Source organism: Drosophila simulans, chromosome 3L (assembly GCF_016746395.2).
Source record: "Drosophila simulans strain w501 chromosome 3L, Prin_Dsim_3.1, whole genome shotgun sequence".
Lineage (NCBI taxonomy): Eukaryota > Metazoa > Arthropoda > Insecta > Diptera > Drosophilidae > Drosophila > Drosophila simulans.
This window is the reverse complement of record NC_052522.2, coordinates 4,020,813-4,040,817: the sequence shown is the minus strand read 5'-3', so window position 1 is coordinate 4,040,817 and position 20,005 is coordinate 4,020,813. Positions and strand designations below refer to the sequence as shown.

The 20,005-nt window shown below is 43.5% G+C and overlaps 3 protein-coding genes across 4 annotated transcripts; 2 read left to right on the top strand and 1 right to left on the bottom strand.

Moving 5' to 3' along the window:
- Window positions 1-363: 363 nt before the first annotated feature.
- LOC6736717 lies at window positions 364-2,732 on the bottom strand. Its single transcript, XM_016170822.3, has 3 exons — window positions 2,475-2,732; window positions 1,570-1,673; window positions 364-1,454 (listed from the first exon to the last, which is right to left on the bottom strand). Exons 1-3 carry the CDS (start codon window positions 2,723-2,725, stop codon window positions 1,060-1,062), a joined length of 750 nt encoding a protein of 249 aa, XP_016030329.1. The 5' UTR covers window positions 2,726-2,732; the 3' UTR covers window positions 364-1,059.
- Window positions 2,733-5,861: 3,129 nt separating this feature from the next.
- On the top strand, window positions 5,862-17,587 carry LOC6736716 (glutamate decarboxylase). Of its 2 annotated transcripts, XM_016170255.3 has the most exons (9): window positions 5,862-6,061; window positions 6,155-6,254; window positions 6,840-6,908; window positions 9,053-9,289; window positions 12,204-12,772; window positions 12,879-12,946; window positions 14,773-14,851; window positions 15,702-16,046; window positions 16,128-17,587. In XM_016170255.3, exons 3-9 carry the CDS (start codon window positions 6,848-6,850, stop codon window positions 16,299-16,301), a joined length of 1,533 nt encoding a protein of 510 aa, XP_016030326.1. In that variant the 5' UTR covers window positions 5,862-6,061; window positions 6,155-6,254; window positions 6,840-6,847; the 3' UTR covers window positions 16,302-17,587. The 2 variants fall into 2 exon arrangements, with proteins under 2 accessions (XP_016030326.1, XP_016030327.1); XM_016170256.3 differs by lacking the exon at window positions 6,155-6,254.
- Window positions 17,588-17,693: 106 nt separating this feature from the next.
- LOC6736715 (fumarylacetoacetase) lies at window positions 17,694-19,631 on the top strand. Its single transcript, XM_002083535.4, has 4 exons — window positions 17,694-17,903; window positions 18,298-18,515; window positions 18,582-19,183; window positions 19,239-19,631. The coding sequence occupies exons 1-4, from the start codon at window positions 17,817-17,819 to the stop codon at window positions 19,583-19,585; spliced, it is 1,254 nt and encodes a 417-aa protein (XP_002083571.1). The 5' UTR covers window positions 17,694-17,816; the 3' UTR covers window positions 19,586-19,631.
- The last annotated feature ends 374 nt before the right edge of the window (window positions 19,632-20,005 follow it).

Sequence of the window (20,005 nt, the reverse complement as noted above, 5' to 3'; positions counted from 1 at the left end):
ATTATGGTAACTATGGTTTACAGCTTTATGTATATATATATATTCATGTATATATATATTATATACGGGTCTGGTAGATCCAGTTTAGCCCGTCTGAGTTTCTGATTTGCAATCGCAACTCATTGTGTGGATATATATAGACCAATTACATTTGTTATTCGTTAGTAAGTACAAGTATATTTTTTAAATGTTGCTTTTGCGTTTAAGGGCCGTAACCAACACTAAACTCTTGGTTGGCACTTTGGCCTAATTGCGACACTCCTAATTGATGCTGATTTGAAATATCTCAATGCTTTAGATTCGCCAATAACTTGTAAGCCAAAACAAAGGAAATTCTTTAGATACCAACTTGTTTTTGCCTCGTGGTAAATTGATATGCTGATTCCATCGAACCAAGGTGTATTCCAAAAAAATGTGATTGGGTTTTTTTGTTTTTTGATTTTGGGTAGTGTTTACCGCACGATATGTTGTGTACATTGATATTAATTGGTTGTTCTTCATATATCTTCTTGTGTCTCCTCAGTCCAATTCCTTGACCAATCACCTAAATACGGGTTGTGTCCGTCCGGAGGGCTACGAATCCCTTTGGGAGGGGATCCTCATCCTCCGAGGCGGCGCACTGGAAGCCCTGTGTGATTCTGCTGTTTCCGAGTGTGGGGGTATAGTCCCCCTTGCTTACTCTATAGCTTTCTATAGTTAGTTGTAATTGAAATTAGTTACAAATTAATTGATTCGCATAGGGAATTTTTGTTTGCTTGCTCCTCCTCCTCGTATATTCTTCTCTATGTATTATTTATATTGAATTGTTTGATTTTTTTTTGATTTTTCTATAGTTTTTTGTTTTATCTCTTTACAGTATTTAACTAAACTTTCGTAACACGTTTTCCGATATAGATTATATATGGGAGATACTTTTTTATGACAACAATAGCACTAACTGAAGTTCAAAAACGAAGAACAACAAAACATCAGATAATCAGATAATTCTCGATCCATATATATGGGTTTGTGATTTAGCGCCTCCATCGGGAGCGATCCCCTCAGGAAGGTGGGGATCGCTCAGCTGAAGAACGGCGATAAATCACAGTTGCACAAAGACCCGCCATCGCCAGTCTTGCAGAGCACCTTGCACACTTCGTCCCAGTCCGGAGCCGGAGTGGTCGTGTCCGTATCCGAGGCGGCTGCCACGGGAGCTGCGGACACTGTTGCTTCCTCGACCGACCCTCTCCGTTCGGCATTCTCCGCGGCTCTGGAACCGTGTGTTGGATCGCCCATCACTCCACTGGCCTTCTCCTCGTTCTTTCGAACCTCCTGCTTCTCCTCCTTTTCCTTCCGCTCCTTCGTCTCCTTCATCTCCCTCATCCTGCGCACCTCCTGCTGGCAGGGACTGCATCCGGGCAGGGAGCGACCCTTCTGACCACAAAAGCTCGAGCATACCAAGTCGCCCGCTTCACCTGTAAGTAAATAAGTGTATGATTATTTTTCAAGAATCAAATTTCGCATTAAAAATAAATTCGACTATAATAATAATTAAAATATAATATTTTGAATAAAGTTTCAATATCTTACCCCTAGGCAGTCCACACAGTTGCCGGCACTTGGCCACATCCGTCTCCGGTCTCAGGATCGTGTTCTTGGCCACATCAGGCGTTGAAGCAACGCCCAGGCCAGCTCTGCAAGGATCAACCATAAAATGTTGATTAAATTGCAATGCAGAGTTAATTAAAAAAATATTTAAGATAAATTAGACAGTATATGCACCCGCATTACCAAGTTAAGAACCGTGATATATTTATTATTATTTAAACTATGTTTGGGGATCCTAAGAGAAGAAATGATCTAATAATATCCTGACTTGATAGACTGTTTTTCTTTAAAAATATATATTTTTCAAAACATATTTGAAGAGTATTAAACACCAAATTAAAAAAAAATTCAATGTATATTTTAAATATAAACGCAAACCAAAATTTTCTTATTTATAATAATTTATATAATCACAATAAAATTTTGAAATATTTTTGATTAGCTTCGACCCGAGATTTAAAATTTATTTTTTAAGTTTATTTAATTTTTTAAGTTAGCACAGTACTTCACGCGACTTGGAGTGCCATTTATACTTAACATATTTGGCACTTGACAAAAACAGCACACACGCCACAAAAAGTCGAGAATCACCGATATAGCCACCGATCAGGAATGCGGATTATAATTCCCTGACACACGCGATTGCGGGAAAACCTCGATGGAAGCCACTCGAAAGGCCGACGCAATTCGCAAATGATTTCTCAAGGCCAGCGAAACGCACATTTCACTTGGTAAACGTGTGTTATTATAAATATTAGTTCGCACTTTCTTATTTTTTTTGGGGGAAACCTGCACTTGCCAACAACAAACACTTGAGTCACTTTGCGCCGAGGCACCTTACTTTCAGTAAGTCCAAGAGTTTGGATTGCTGTTCATCCAAAACTTACCCGCAGAGCTCTTTACACAGCAAACTCCAATCCTGAACTGCGCTGATGGTTTGGACGTCTTCAAGGATTTTGGCTGCTGAATGCGCTGCCGCCAGAGCAGCAGCATCCCCCAAAGTGTCGTCCTTCAGGACGGGCGATGACGTCATAGCCTGCGCCTGCGCAGCCAGGATCAGGATTGTGACCAATGGAAGGACGAGCTGTAATCCACATCCCCCCATTTTTCCCTGTCGCTTTTCCACACGCTCTCCCATCGCTGGGCTGAAAAGAGATGGGTAGATTACGGAACTGGGGGATGGGTTTTCCACGCTGGTTTGGGGCGTATTATCCTCTGGGGGGGCTGATGAGGACTGGGCCAAAATGGAGACTGTTCGGCCCCGTACAATAGGAGCAATTGTGCTCGAAATGCAATTATCGCGCTCTCAAAAATAGGCAGCAAAAAGCAGCGTTCGGTGGACTTGCCTGCGGGGCCTAATCCTTACACCATTGTTATCCAGAGCATTTGCTATCCGAATATCATGCGCTTGATTTGCCAAACCGAAAGGGGTTATGCAATCGCCTGTCTCTCGAACGCAACTGGGACTCCCACCTGGCATGCTGGCCTTCTGGCATCCTGACAACGCTTTTGCAACGGGATTCCCGTCGAAAATACCTCACATAAATGCCTCAGCTAACCAACCTGCTGGAATCTTATTTTGTCAGCGTAATGACAGGCTAAGCAGTCGAAATTCCCAAACTCCCATTTGTTTTCCACTGGCACCGAAAAATGTTCATGGCCCCCGGGGTGCGGAGCCGTTCCCTGGCCCACTGTGCTTCTGGTGCCTCTGGCTGGCAGTTGAGAGTCGAGTGCCAAAGAGGACGCTTCGCCCAGGCCAGAAACGCCCGGTCTGAATTAGCCGCCCGAGAATAGCAGACCCAAGCCCAGCTCCATCCGCATCCGTGGGTGGCACTTGACTCCAAACATTTTCGCCTATCTGGGTTACAGGGCCTACTTGCGCTACGTGCAATCACAGCCAGGTGAGCATCCTATTTTCTGGTCGAGAGCTCGTCTCATTGTTCAATTCCATTCGCTAGTTTTGCCCTTTTGAAGGGGTATCGATCCTGTTTAACTATTTCTACAGAAGTATAGTATCTACTCAATTTATATATCTTCTATCTTTAATAATAAGGAATGTTTATAATTGAGTCTATTAAAATATTTAATGACTGCATAGTTTTATTTTTCGATAATCATATTTGAAATCCATTACAAACCCCTATCAGCTTTCTAGTTTAATAAAGGTTTGTTTTAAATCAAATATTAAGTTTCTAAAAGCTTTGTTATTTTTAGTAATATGACTCCTTCAGCTTCACATTGCTTATCCATTTTTTAACTAAAATATTCTTTAAAAAGTATAACCTTTGGAAGTGAACTGCAAAGCGACATGCTTGTATTGCAACCATTTTTTTTTTAGAGTATTTTAAACATCGCTCTTAAAATGGCTTAAACCCGTAATCCTTTTGTTGTCCATGTCTGCTGCTGTTTCTGTTTCCGTTTCCTGTTACAACTCACTGTGCTTTTCCAAAGTTTGACTCAATTAAATCCGATTGTTCGTGGCACCTGCTCCGCTCGAAATGCTTAAACTCTTAACTCGACTGGATTTATATAAAGCCGTCCGCTACAAATGGTAGCAGTTGTTCAACTGAGCCTCCGGCCCAAACGAAAATCCCACTTACTAATAATAAATGTTTTTGATGGCTTTATCTGCCGGTGTCATAGATTCAAGTGCGAATCAGAGGATAGACTATCGCAGCTACACCCGACCCCCCTTTCAGTCTGGTCTGTTGGCCATATATCTGCGATAAGTGCGGACCGAGTGCCTAATTATTATTGGTAGCACATGCCGTTGAAGTGCTTTCCAGATAGCAGGCGACTTTATTTCGCCATGTTTAGTGGGTCTAAATACCATGAGCTGTTTTTGTATCAGAAATATTTGTCTGACACTTCTGATGGATGGGTTTTGCTAAAGGGTTTCGCAGATGTTATGGCGTAGGGTGCCAATCCATATCAAGTAGGCGCCATATTTGTCACTTGATTTAAAGTCTTAAAATGTTTTTACTGAAGGAAGCAATTAAGCAATTAAAAAACTCTGAAGAAAGCCCTTTCACACAGTTGTTGCCTCATCAAAAGTAACGATTTCCTTGTGCAATTATGGCCTTATAGACTTTCTGCAACTGTCGTTGGATTTCTTGTATGAAAACTCCCAGCTAATGCTACAAAGTAATGCACTACGCCTTTTGAGAATGTTTTGAAAGTCATGTTGAACAAGTGTCGACTTCATTTTGCCAATATTGCAGGATAGACATTCAATAAAAAGATGGATCACAGGGACTTGCAAGGGAGTTATTGCCACTGTAATGGCCTTCTTAAGTTGCAATCAGTTACATCGAAAGACACTTTTCAAGTGCCAGAGCCCTCGCAACGAAAATACGCTGACGCAGTGGATCCTGCCCCAGGAGCAGGAGCTGGAGCAGCAGCAGGACCAAGTGCCAAGTGCCAAGTGTGTGGTAACATCCTCCGCCAGCTGCTCCGTGTGTCAGATAAGAATGGGAGTGGTGTGGGTGGAACTCTTTTGCGGCAAGTATTCCTAGTGTTCTCGTTGTTTAAGCTTCTCCAGTTTGATGGACGTCCTTTTGGTCCTGCTGCTCCTGGGGTCCTTACCCAAGTTGCATAACATGGCCATAGTTGTTCGCTGGCCCTCAAAAGTATGCTACGGAACGCGTTCTATTGGAAATGATGCAATTTCACTTGGAGATACATATCTTTTTTGCATAGCCCAAGTGGGCGGGCGGCCTAGCTTTGACCCAAATTTCGTTTTTGTTCTATATACCAGGAATCTATATGCTTTGTCTCCTACATCTAAGCGCACATATGTGCGGGAAACGAAAGTAATTATAGGGTTATTTTTTTCCATTCGACAGGAAACTCTCATAAAAAGTTGTGGGTCATTGTAAATGTCAGAAACAGTGGCAAAATTAGTTTGTTAATTAGCTTTTCATTTGGTCGCCCCATCGCAATCTATGTTTTCCTTTCCCTTTATCCCGTTTTATTATTTCTTTGGCATTTTCACCAGGCGTGCGCACATATTTCATGTGTATCTGTTGGATACTTTGGGGCGCGCATGGCCGAAGCTCCGCCCACGCAAAATGGCCTTAACAAAGATGGTTTCCGAAAAATCAATGACGTCACCCGGAGAATTTCCCGCATTTTCCTCGGCCCCACTGTTGTTGTCGTTGTCGCTGAAGGTTATGCAAGAGATTGAGGAGTAGTATATACATAGGTATGCGTGTAGTGGTACATGGGCAGCCATTTTTTGGATGCGAAAAGCTTCGTAGGCAACTCAGGCGGATGCTGCTGCTCATAGCTCCGCAGATCGTCAGCGAGTGTAGGCTGCTCAGTTCCCTAAGTTTCCCAACCGAAAGTGAAAGTCGCCCGAAAGTAACCTGTGAAAATATATACATTTCAAATCCAGCAGTAATTCCCAGTCCGTTGTTGCTCCTCCGTTTCGCGAGTGATTTTCAGTGTTTTGTTGCTAGGAAAAAGGAACTCTGTAAGTTGTCGTTGGTTTAGACCACAAGTAGTAAGTCGCAGCTCCATCTTAGAGATACATTTCGATACATTTCGTACTCGCACATTCCTCTAGCTATATCTTTTCGAAAGCCTCGTCGGTGATTCGTCGCCCCCGCAGACAGTCAAAGTGAATTACCTAAAGCAGTATATCGACGATATCCGCAGGATTATCGGTAAGACTCCCAGACGATTTTGTTGCATAAGTTTCGCACTGTCCAAGGTTTTCGCCATTAATTGCAGCTGTCGCGCTGTCTGTATCCCCATGTAAATCAAGCTTATGTATATATATATACTATATGTGTTCGTTCCGTCGCAGGAAATTGGCTTAACACTCACTGCGCAATAGCAGATGGCGCCAAAAGTGAAAAGGAGGGGCATATACCAGATATTTACCTCCCACTTGGAGCTTGCCCTTCAGTTGTCCTTGTACCAACAGCCCCTCCTCGTTCTCCAAACTCCCCATTCCATTTTCCATTTTCCACTCTGTTTATTTACACGCCCATTGCATTTTCGCACCGTTTGTTTGTTTGCTTGTCTTGGTTATGCAACTTGCGTGTGTGGGTTGTTGGAAAATGGGGGTTTTCGAAGTGCAAGGACTTATGTAACACCTGCCCCGAGGACCCTCGGCCTTCGGTCGATTGCATAACATTGACTCACTTCATTTTGGCCGAGCTCCATTTTTCCTTATCTTGCTGTGTCCGCACTTTGCGATTCCCCCCTAATAATTGCATCCCGTTTTTCACTCTGTATCTTTTCAGAGGAGAAAATGTCGCTGAATCCCAACGGGTATAAATTGTCCGAGAGGACGGGCAAACTGACGGCATATGGTGAGTATCTATTTCAATGAGCTTTAACATAACATAATGTTGCATAAAAAATATAAGAAAATAGATATATAAATAGATATAGTCTACCGAAAAATAATTTTGTATCGCGATTTTAAAGCTAATGGTTTCCTGTATTTCTATCATCTCCATTAAATACATAGGCTCAAAGGTACCCTTTACACAATTAACATGACATTGATATGAAAAATAAGGAAAACTTGTATCATTGATCTTTTTGTTTTAAAAATGTCAATTTGATAAGATTTCAAAACACTTAAAAAAGTCCTTTGGTTATACAACTCAGCAAGGAATGGAACAAGGACCCTACAGTTAAGTTCCTTGTCAGTCAGATAGTAATACTTTGCTGATTTGGAGGTAAAAATTAAGGAGGTAAAAGTATTGAAAAAGTCAACGAAACGTATTTATTTTTAATAGCATTTTTCCCTTTTTGGTATACATTGTATCTGCAGTCTTTTGTCAATAAGTAATTAATATTCCATCGGGCAGCTCCTTGTCATAACCATAAATTGCAAGAAAACAAGGACTTAGAGCCGAGAGCAAGAATTTATTTTCGAATTGTGCAACTCCCACCTGTCACATTCCGGCACAAGAAACATATTTTGCGATCATGTATCAGGGGGAGCGATTACTTCGCCTTGGTAATAATCCTGGCAAACATTGGTCCTACGCATAACTGCACTCGAATCGCATCGCTTTTGGCTGGGCAAATAATAAACGAGTGTTAAACTGACACTGCCAGGAACAGGGAACAGAAAATGGGCAAGCTGGGCAACTGGCGCACAGGAGTCTGCTGTTTAAGGACATGGACAAGCGGTGGGCTGTCCAGGACACTCGTGTCCTTGATAAATGGCCCCGCACTGGAAGTTCCTTGTGTGTTTCGTGTGCGTTTGCTGCCTCTTGTGAAGCGTGAAACTGGCGACTGTTGCCCTGTAACAGATTTCTGCTCGGCAAACACGCAACAAACAGACAGAACAGAACAGAAAGTCAAACAAACTACCACCATTCGATGTACACATACATATATATGTATGTGGCACGAGGACCAGAAAGGTGGCAGGACTCTCCCCGAGGCGGCGGACGCGTGCCTCAGATTGAAAGGCCAACAAACATAAACCGTTTAGTCACAGGATATTGCTCACGCTCGATTCCAGGACGCTCGTGTGTGGCGGCTGCTCGTAATGCCTTCCAAGGACTCGCAGGACTCTCGGCTGGGCCAACGTCTGCCTTTGACACTGAGCACCCAACGAAGCAGTCGAGCACATTAAATTTTATTTAACTTCTTGGCCGTAAAGTCGAGGAATTTTTCAAACTGCTACAATTTGTCGCACCACCTCCCCAACGAAAATGGTAATCATGCGCAACGTTAAGTTTGCAATTGATTTCCAGCTGGCTTCTAATGGAGCTGCTCCCATTTGCTCGCTGGCTTAGTGGCCACTGCCGATGCTTAAGCGAAAGCCCCAGTAATTAATTGCAGCCACCGCAGAAGGACGAAGGCAAGGACACTGAGACCAAGGATATGTACAACCCACAAGGGTGTGCTGCCCAAATCCTGCTAGTTTTCGAATAAGCTTCGCTGATGTACCGCGTTTTAATCCCAGGGTTTCGCTATTCCGGGCAGTAAAATTAAATAAAATTGTAGTTGAAAGACATGAAAATTACACTCTTAATGTATATGAATAAATGCTATCTTTATACAAGTTCTTAATTTTATCAAATATATTTTACACAAAGTGAATATTAACGTTATGGGAGGAAAATGGTACTTCAAGGCGAATAGAAATATATTTAAAATGGTAAAGAAATTAATATTATTAATTAATATACAATCTTATGATTGTTCCAAATTTTCTCAGTGAATGGATAGAAATAGTCAAAAAAATAATTGAAATCTCATCTTGCCCCAAAGGACATTCGACTTGACTTACTTTGAAGCCAGTCATCTCTTTTTACGACTGCGCCAGCCCACAAATCATTGTAATAATAATAGCCATATATCACGATAAGAGAGGAAGACCATTTTTTCTGTCAGCGGCGGGGCACGCTTTTCATATTTACCGATAAGAAAATCTCATTCGGTTTTTTACGCACCCTCTTTTCATTCGCCTGTTGTTTTTCCTATTTAGATCTCATGCCCACCACAGTGACCGCTGGACCGGAGACACGGGAGTTCCTGCTGAAGGTAATCGATGTGCTGCTGGACTTCGTGAAGGCCACCAACGACCGGAACGAGAAGGTCCTGGACTTCCACCATCCCGAGGACATGAAGCGGCTGCTCGATCTGGATGTGCCCGATCGCGCCTTGCCACTGCAGCAGCTCATCGAGGACTGTGCCACCACACTGAAGTACCAAGTCAAGACGGGTAAGTCAAGGATCTCAATAGATATAGATACTATTTCTTACCAATATACCAAGAAATCTACAAATACATCCCCTAAGCCTGAACTACATTTAAATCCCTGACTTCCCCAGAGGTGTGATGAATATATTCGAAGGTGATCAAAGCTTGCTGACTTGCTTATCATCACCTCGTGAAGTTTGCTCAGTTGGGGATTAATCAAATTTGTCCCTGCTTAGCATATGCTCTTTGTCCCTGGAATATGGTTCACTTTTTAAGGACGAGCGCAGGACGAGCGCGTGCCTCTGGACCTTGCGGTCGCATTAGGGCACAAAGTGTGCAGCCTTCTAGATAAGCACATTAGCATATTGATGGCACTCGGGCAGATACTCGTCCTGGCTCGCAGGAAGCAGACAGCATCCAGCAGACAATGCCATTTTATGGCCCATTGAGCAGCACCCCGGCTTGTTTACACCTTTCAAAAACACTCGCCCCCGGCATACGTAGTCTGTAGTAATCCCCGCGATTCAGATCCACTCGGCCATCAATCATAAATCGGGCAAAAGGGTTCTTTGTGGGCGCGGCTTTAGCAGCCAAAAGTCATTCGCACGTTTCACTTTTAACTTTTCATACCCACTAGTGGATGAAAAAGGGGATATTAGGTAGGATTTAGTTCAATACTCACTAGTATTCATACATGTAAGATGAGGTTTTGACTTGTGATCTGATAAATCTATCTACCTGCCAGTTTTACAATAAAATTTAAAAAAATATAGTTAAATACATATGTATGTAACTAATGAAGGGACTGCATTGGTATCAATTGAGTTCCCAATATAACTTTGAAATTCTATGGTATCCCCAAGTCGATTGCTTGTCTCATATTTCGCGCCAGCTTGTTTTGAATGTCCTTGCTGATTTGATTTCATTGAAAATTAATGCGAGAGGCAGTCGCTCCCCAGGCGAGCGGCGCTGTCTTTGTCCTGCGATGTTTGTGCAGTCCTCGCACGTGACCGCAATTGTGTTTGGAGTATCGATAATAAGCGTATTTACTCTAGCCAACCCACACCAGCCCAGAGCCACCCACTCCACCCCATGTGGAAGCACCGCCCCCAACCCCCGGAAACTGCGGCCTTGTCTCGGAAGCAGGCGTTGCTTCCCCGATTTTCCTCGCAGGAAATGAGGCTGCTGCTGTTTAGCCGTCTGCTCCCATTTGGCTCGCTAAAAATTGAATTAAAACTCTACGCAATCAAGGCTGCAACTGAATAAGCTCAGATTGCATGATGCGAAACTTTTGGGAAAGAAACAGAAATGTAATTAGGATGCGTAGTCCCATGGAATATGTTCAAGTTGTGGCCTAAGTTGGGATAAGTTTCTTGCTCATTACGCTTGGGAAGTGGCGCTATTGTTAAAATAAAGTTTTAATGTCATAAGTTTCGAATAAAGGGGAATTGGAATTGCTATTTAAAATAGTAGCTAATTTTAGTGCCAGAAAAACAGATAAACTATTTTAAAGCAGCCAATTATTGTTTCTCCTCAGCAGATAGCACTGTCAATTATTTTGCTCTGATCCAGCTCTTCTCCCTGCAGACCCGATAAGAGTCCCATTTATGATCCTTAATCTCACATAATGCGCGCCCTGTCAAACGGGCAACCTGATACGAAGGAAAGGACTTCTCTTCCTTCGGCGAGGACTCCATAAAAACGAGGGGAGCTTTAATCAAAATCCGTTGTTATTTTCTGACTCGCTGCATTCCTGATCCTTTGATGCGAATGAATGGCTGGCTGCCGGGGCGAGGGTGAATCCGCTCGATTCGAGGACTCGAGTCCTTCCAACGAGCATATCCTGGCCACATGCGCAAATTGAAATGTTTGGATGCCAACGCTCTGTCAGTTTGCACATGGGGAAATTAATAAAAGAAAAAGCGGATAAGTTGTGAAATCAGTAAACTGGAAAATATTATTAAGCTTTCTTCTTTAGATTGTTTAAGTGGCTTATACGGAATTGGAATATGATAGTTTTTATGTTAGTTAAACATTTCACTTTAAGTGTCCTTTGGTTTTAAATTATTTTTTAATCATTACTTAGTGGACATATATTTTTTCCAAGTGCATGTATTTTATTTCTGTGGGTGGATTTAGCCTTGTGGGCAATGGGATTTTAATCACACGACTTATGGCACTCAAGATGTGAACTGACAGACGCCGAAGGGTTCAAACACGAATATAGAGGAGCGGGGTAAAATCCGGCAGTTGGACAGCTTCCTGATGGTGACTGAAAGCATTTTGTGATTCTTCGTGGGAGTTTTGCCCCACTCTGCACATATTTCACCCCAAAATCGAAGCTCGGCAAGTCGCAATTAGCTACAATAAATGAGCAATTTATAGAGCTCACAGGATGCGGGGTCTAAGGATTACAGGGCCAAACTTGTTGAGCCGGGGCCACGGATTTTGAGCAGACTATTCGCTATTGATTCACCAGGACCTTGTACCGTCTGCCCTTGAACATATGCACTTCCGGCAGTCTATTCCTATACACAGTCTTCTTCCTTTCGGGCCCAGTCAGCCGTGTTTTGGCTCGGCCTTTGTTTCACTTGCCACTGGCCTCGAATATATTTTTAATAAAACAAAAAACGAAAAACATTGGGTGGCTGATGGGCGATGGGCTGATGGGTGAAGGAGAGGCACAGCTGCCAGGCACATCTGCTGTCAGCTTAGAATCACTCGGTTCTCCGGAGAAGCGAGAAAAGTCCCAAGGACTTGGAGAGACAGCCAGACAGCCGTGGCTAAATGGAAAGCATTTTCAGCTACATTAGGCAGGCACACACAAACTGTCAAAGTATTACCACTGGAAATATTAATTAAAGTGTGGAATTCTATATTAGAAGGCGGTCTTAAGAAATATTTAATGATATATATTTTCTTTTAACATTTCCAGGACATCCCCACTTCTTCAATCAGCTGTCCAACGGTCTGGACCTGATCTCCATGGCAGGAGAATGGCTAACGGCCACTGCGAACACCAACATGTTCACCTACGAGATTGCGCCAGTTTTCATCCTCATGGAGAACGTGGTGCTGACCAAGATGCGTGAGATCATTGGCTGGTCGGGTGGCGATTCCATTTTGGCCCCCGGAGGTTCCATCTCCAATCTGTATGCCTTCCTGGCAGCTCGTCACAAGATGTTCCCGAACTACAAGGAGCACGGCTCGGTGGGATTGCCCGGCACACTGGTGATGTTCACCTCGGATCAGTGCCATTACTCGATCAAATCATGCGCTGCCGTTTGTGGACTGGGCACCGATCACTGCATTGTGGTGCCCTCCGATGAGCACGGCAAGATGATCACCTCGGAGCTGGAGCGCCTGATCCTGGAGCGCAAGGCCAAGGGCGACATTCCATTCTTCGTGAACGCCACTGCCGGCACCACTGTCCTGGGAGCCTTCGATGATATCAACACGATTGCGGATATCTGCCAGAAGTACAACTGCTGGATGCACATCGATGTAAGTACAAAACAATCTAATTGAGTAGAAAAAACAATAGATACTTAAAAGTTGCAAGGATGGTATATTATAATATTAATGACAAATTTTTTGTAATTTTTTCTAGGCTGCTTGGGGCGGTGGATTGTTGATGTCGCGTAAGCATCGTCATCCCAGATTTACTGGTGTTGAGCGGTGAGTAAGAAAGTTTTTAGGAATACATATAACTAAAATATTATTTACGGAGTTGTAGAAATTAAGTCGTGGTAGCTAAATGAAGCCATCTTTTACTCCTTCAAGTTCCTGTGAGTTGCTCAGAAGTGCTTTAAAAACCCCTTGGAAAACCTTATCTTTTGTCCCAAGCAATTGCTGTGCCCATTCATCATCGTTCTTGACATGAACTTTGTGCCTTGGGCGCCCTCATCTTCAGGGCCAGTCAAAACAAAAATTGAAATCTCTTCCCCGGTTTGGGTAAATTTAAATCTAAATGCTCCCAAATGGCCCGCATCGCTCGACTTTGCCGCCCCCTTTTGAAGGTCGGCGGCGCCGAGCTGAACATGTGGGAAAAATCTCAATTTGTCATTTAGTGCCTCCATCAGGTGTTCAGAGCTTACAGGGATTACAATTCACAAGCCGAGTGCATTTTGGCCCGAACAAACAAATGAACAAAGTGGATTTCCCCTTCCCCCTTTCCCAACCAATCCATCTAGCCCAGGGGGGTGTTTTGTATGGCCATGGGCATTACTTACACAACAATTACGCCAAACAATGAATGGGCGGGCAAGTCAGGAATAGGGATTCATCCCCGGGGCTAGGAATTTTTAATTTTAAAGTCGCAACCTGAAATGCACTTTACTCCACCTCCAGCGCGACCTCCGTTTCCAACCCGAATCCATTTACTTTGGCCATCCATATAACATCTTTAATTCTACTCAGCATTTCGGGAAGCTTAGGCAAATCCGGCAAGTGCAGCTGTCGTGGAATCGACAGCTTGCGGTCAAGCAGCCGACTCCGCAAAACACTTTCAAATTGATTGCCATCGGCGGAGGAGGACTTAACCTCCACTCCCGTTCCCATTCCCACTTCCTTCCGTCCATCCATCACCCAGGCGAACGCCTTCAATTAGTTTGAATGGATCCTAAGGCCCGAATTGTTGTGGCATGCAAATCGAGGTCCTTAATTGAATGGCTCTCAGCGCGAATTAATCATTAAAATGCCCATGCAGCTGACAATTTGTGGCCTTCGGCGGCTTACGCAACTGATTAATGGTCCTTCGATGAAGGAGGCTCTTAAATCCGCTGAGTTTCAATTTGCGAACAAACTTAAAACAATCGAAAATCTCTTCTTAAAAGTTTAGCTTCACATGCCGCCGCTCAATCAAATAAGCATTAGACGTGAAAAGTGTTTCGACTAAATGATACTGCTCTAAGTTATCAAGTCATCAAACAGTCAATCTACATTAAACCAGAGTTTCAAACTGTTTTTGTTTTCAAATGGTACAAAATATTTAAAATATTTTGTTTATATGTTTATGACTAATATTATAGTTGTATGCTAAACTGTTAAACCAAACCATATACCCTTTTTCCCATAGCAGCATACTGCTTGAAAAAGTGAAGCATACTTCCAGGCACTCCATAAGGATCATGTTTATAGACACCCACTCACTCACTCACACTTACAAGCCCATCCCACACACAGGCGCACTCTCAGCGCCCACATAACTGTAAATAGCTCCCACAGGGATGTTTAGCTGTCAATGTCAACCCTCCAGTGCCGCAGGGGGTTGTCCTCGCTCTTTTGAATTCAATTAAAGTGCTGCGGCCTGAAATTGCCACAATTTATGGCACTTGCCAGGACCTTCCGCATCCACCCCACCCCCCCTCAGATTTTTTTTGGAACTCTTGTCGAACAGCAGGGGGTGGAATTGGTGTCCTTTGGAGTGGGAATTGTACCGCAGTGCGGCAGCTTAGTGTTAATTGTTTGTAATTCGTAATTGAATGTCCATTTAACTCTTGCAGTGCCGATTCGGTCACCTGGAATCCCCACAAGCTCATGGGAGCTCTGCTCCAGTGCTCCACGATCCACTTCAAGGAGGATGTAAGTATACCATTCCAGAGATAAGAATTTATTAAATCATCTATGCTAGGTGCTTTAATTATTATTTTAAATTTAAATAAAGTTGGGCAAGATTTCAAGGCTTAGAAAGTTGTAGCATCGATACATCTAAAGCTTGTGGAATTTCGATTTGGGATTTGTGGCTTAAGTCCATGTTACAAAAGTATGCAACGTACAATTTGTTCTGCAGGCCCATCAAACGAAATTGTATATCCTTTACAGCTGTGACCTCACATATTTCGTATTTTATTGCTCAAAATCACTGAAATCATTGTTTGCAAAGTAATAAACGAATAATTGCTCTTTGAGTTGCAAATTAAAATTAAAGGCCAGCCTGTCGGTGGAGTCATTCCACCACCAATCCCCGCGCCGAAACTCAAACCAAGCGATACAAATTGGAGGCATACATACCCCTAGCTCAACCCCATGCTTTAAATTCCTTTTCCAACCGGCCCATTCCCCTCGACGGTTCACCCAAAATTCTTCTGGATGCACATCGAACAATGTTTGTGTAAAGAATTCCAATTGTACTCCGAACAATTCCTTGTTGTTTCGTTCCGTTCGTCCTGCCAAACCAGGAGCGAAATGGCCAAGGGTAGTCGCACACACAATGCGTAATGAAATCTTTGACGAACCAAATGCGCCAAGTCACCACCCTGGCTTTTTTTACATCCCGTGCAATATGTTACCATCGGTCACAGTTGCGTCTTTTGGCAGGCGGAATTTTAATTAAAATTTCAACTTGACTTATGGACAGCGGAGCTACGTCTGCTGCGTAGTGAGCGATTTCATCCCAAATCGATATGTTCATACATCTACATCTTCCACGCAGGGCCTGCTCATCAGCTGCAACCAGATGTCGGCGGAGTATCTCTTCATGACCGACAAGCAGTACGACATTAGCTACGACACCGGCGACAAGGTGATCCAGTGCGGCCGGCACAACGACATCTTCAAGCTGTGGCTCCAGTGGCGGGCCAAGGGCACCGAGGGCTTCGAGCAGCAGCAGGACCGGCTCATGGAGCTGGTCCAGTACCAGCTGAAGCGCATTCGCGAGCAGTCCGACCGCTTCCATCTGATCCTCGAGCCGGAGTGCGTCAACGTCTCCTTCTGGTACGTGCCCAAGCGACTGAGAGGAGTGCCACACGATGCCAAGAAGGAGGTGGAGCTGGGCAAGGTAAGATCGTGGATGCATTAAGATCTAAGCATAAGTTAAGGATAGTGTATAGTGCTAAACGCTTTCCAATTATCCTTGCAGATCTGCCCCATCATCAAGGGCCGCATGATGCAGAAGGGAACGCTGATGGTGGGCTACCAGCCCGACGATCGCCGGCCCAACTTCTTCCGCTCGATCATCTCGTCGGCGGCGGTCAACGAGGCGGATGTGGACTTTATGCTGGACGAGATCCATCGCCTGGGCGACGACTTGTAAGGGGTTTCAGTCTGGCTTGGCTCGGCTCATATCGGTTCGGTTCGGCTTCGATTGGTAATGGTAGATCTCACACAACCAAGAAGTATCATTTAGGTAAAAGCATATCAGGAGACCGGCTGAAGAGCCCAGAGATCCGAGAGCCGGGGATGATGGGTATCCCGGTAGTCATCAGAGTTCAATGTTGAATGTACATTTGTTTGTATCTATAACGTGTTGCTAGATGTTCCTTTACGATTTCTCATTCTGTTATCCGTTGACCGTTATTCGTTAAGCGTCGTTATCCGTTCGTCCCGGAGTTGGAAAAAAAAGTACTATGTATAATAGAGGCGTTTCACTTTTACGTTCGTTGGCAACTATATCTAAATCGATGGACGGCGAGGAGAATCCACAAGTAATATTTGAATATCTATATGTATATCGAAAAATAACGATAGAATTCAGAGCATAGAAGCCACCGCTCCACACACGCACCACCAAATCGAATGACAGTCCCAGCCCCACACTAAAGTACTATGATGATATAATGATATATACGATATAGAAACTGTTGGAACGCTATCTTAACATATCAGGAGGAGATGAAGAGCAGTTGAGGACCTTAGTTCACTTCGTTGATTTCACTTTGTTTGCAAATAGAGAATGTTTTTTGAAATATATCATATCTATGGCCATGCGTACCTTTATAAAAACGAGATCGAAAGAGACCTGTGCTTGTTAATTGTATAGTCAAACCAAAGAGAGGGTATCTGTGCCGCAGATCCCATTTAGTCCATGTATCGAACTGTGCTATATATAGAGACGTGAATACGTATAATCGAATTAGTTGGAGTTTAGTTTCCACAAAATGGCTGACAAGTATTTATGTATGTATTGCCCGGAGTCAATTAAGCTCAATTACGAATGTTGGAAAATTCAGATTTTAGTTAAGTTTTAATCAGTTAGTTGTTTCAGAAAGGTTGAAATGGAATGTCCCTGTACGAAAAGAACACAATCAGACATATTACATTCTATCTGTGCACAAAACTCGTTTGTCAATTCCGCAAAAGTAACAAAATAATGGCATAAAAAGTAAATTCAACAATTATAGTACTTTAAAGCGTGTTATCTAAGTTTATCCAGCACCACGCTCATCTTATGTATGTATAAATTAATGTATGTATATGTATTTGCAGATCCAAATCAATGCCAAACAAGAATTATTCCAACATCTATATAAATGCAAATGAATATATTATATATATGAATATATGGGTAAAATAAATAAAAGTAACCAAAGCGCAACTTAAGTTTCTCTTCGTTATCTTAAAGGTTCTCTTTACCTTTGGGGGCTTGGTTTTGCTAAGAGAGTCGAAAGATCTTGTGGTCTGAGCACCTATAAAAGGCGGATCGTGAATAGAAAATCCCTCAGTTGTTATCTAGCTCACTCTGGCACCGCGCACGTTTTTTCCGCTTCTCTGCTTCACTTTATTGATTCGCACCAACCTGCCCAAGTTTTCCACTTTGAGTGCTTTTAAAATGTCCCAGAGTTTTGTGCCAGTGCCAGCGAACAGCGATTTTCCGCTGGAAAATCTACCCTACGCTGTTTTCTCAACCGAAAACAATGTGAGTGATATCATACTGAAAGTAAATCTAATAGTATTATGAGATTTTAAAACATTGGTCTTGCTGTTGTAAAAGATAACTTAAGTGGTAAAAGGCAAAGCAAGTGTTCCTTTAACTCAGCCTGTTTCCCGTGTAATATTTTCAAGTTTTTCTTCAGTTGAAGCAGTTTTCATGTGACTTTGGATCGTTCCACATGTTCTAGAAATCAACTTTAGAACAGAAACCGCTTTGGGGCATAGCATTTGCATACATCATCCAAGACAAACTAGTTTGTTTACGAAAACAATATGCTAATCCAATCTTTAATAGCCCAGCAACCAGGTTCTGATAAGGCCTCATATCATATATCGTATGTTTATATCGTAAATGGTGATTTTCATCTTACCGTCCGTAGAAAGTTCACCGTATTTGTGTGGCCATTGGAGAACATGTCCTGGACCTGAAAGCTGTCTCGCAGTTGTATCCTTTCCAAGTTCAGAAAAGTCTGCAGGCCGAAACTTTGAATGAGCTTATGGGATTGGACTTCGAAGCTTGGGATGTGGTAAGGAGCCAGACTCAAAAGCTTTTGACGAAGGGTTCAGAACTGGACCACAATGTGGACTTGAAGGCGGTGTAAGTCGGATTTACTATAGTAATCTACTATTCATAGTTAATAATTTATTTATAACTTTATATCAGATCCATTGTGCCTCAGTCTGAGATCAAGCTGCACCTGCCAGCACAGATTGGTGACTATACGGACTTTTACTCATCCATCCACCATGCCACCAATGTGGGCATTATGTTCCGTGGTCCTGACAATGCTCTGATGCCCAACTGGCGCCATCTGCCGGTGGGTTATCATGGTCGTGCAAGTTCTGTGGTGGTTTCCGGTACTCCCATCCGTCGTCCTCTTGGTCAAACGTTTCCCGATGGGGCAGAGAAGCCCGTCTTTGGAGCCTGCAAACTTTTGGATTTCGAACTAGAGATGGCATTCTTTATCGGCGGTAAGGGCAATCAGCTGGGTGAACCCATCCGCGTGGATGATGCCTGGAAGAACGTGTTTGGTTTCACGCTGATGAACGACTGGAGTGCCAGGGATATTCAGAAGTGGGAGTATGTGCCACTGGGACCGTTCACCGCAAAGAATCTGGGAACCACCATCTCCCCTTGGGTAGTGCCCACAGCTGCTCTGAAACCCTTCCTCTTGGACAACTTTCCGCAGGAACCGGAGGTGCTTCCCTATCTGCGCCAGAACATTCCCTTCAACTTTGATATCAACCTCGAGGTGTCTTTGAAACGTAAGTTTCCCTGTTGAAGACTTTTTACGTTAATTCACGAATTTCCCCTTTTCAGCTGCCGATCAAAACGAAGCGCTTATCTCAAAGTCGAATTTCAAGCACCTTTACTGGACTCCACTGCAGCAAATAGCTCATCACACAGTCACCGGTTGCAATCTGCGTCCAGGTGATCTGATGGCCTCCGGAACGATCTCCGGTGAAACTCCAGACTCGTACGGATCACTTTTAGAGCTCTGCTGGAAGGGCACCAAAACTTTGGAGCTTCCGGGTGGCAAGACCAGAAAATTCCTCCAGGACTTTGACGAGGTCATCATCCGTGGCCACTGCGAAAAGCACGGACTGCGAATCGGATTCGGGGAGTGTGTGGGTCAGGTGCTGCCTGCCCACCCCGTTCCGCAGTAGGACCACTTATTAACATAAGTAAATGAAATAAATTCTTTTAAACTTCTATCAGTCCTCCTGGATTCATCATTACATCATCGGAAAGCTTCCGCTTTTCGTTCAAAAGCATACTTTTTGGGATAAATGACCATTGTAGCGTATACGTAATATTTTTTCACGGTGCACAGAAACTAAATATTTCTCTCCGTTTTGAGGTTATTAATTTTGGCCACAAAAAGGTACCATTCAGCCTATAGTGCACAGTAATAAGCTCAACAAGTGCTCAACTCTTTCGCTCTCTCGCCATGCCTTGCTCTCTTTCGTTTGCTCGACTCTCGCTCCAATCGGAGCCTCTGCCATTCCACGCAGCTTCGTAAATACGCGCACGCCGCTTCTTCTTTGGCTGCAGAGAAGAGCGGAGAGCGCGAATGGGAGCATAGC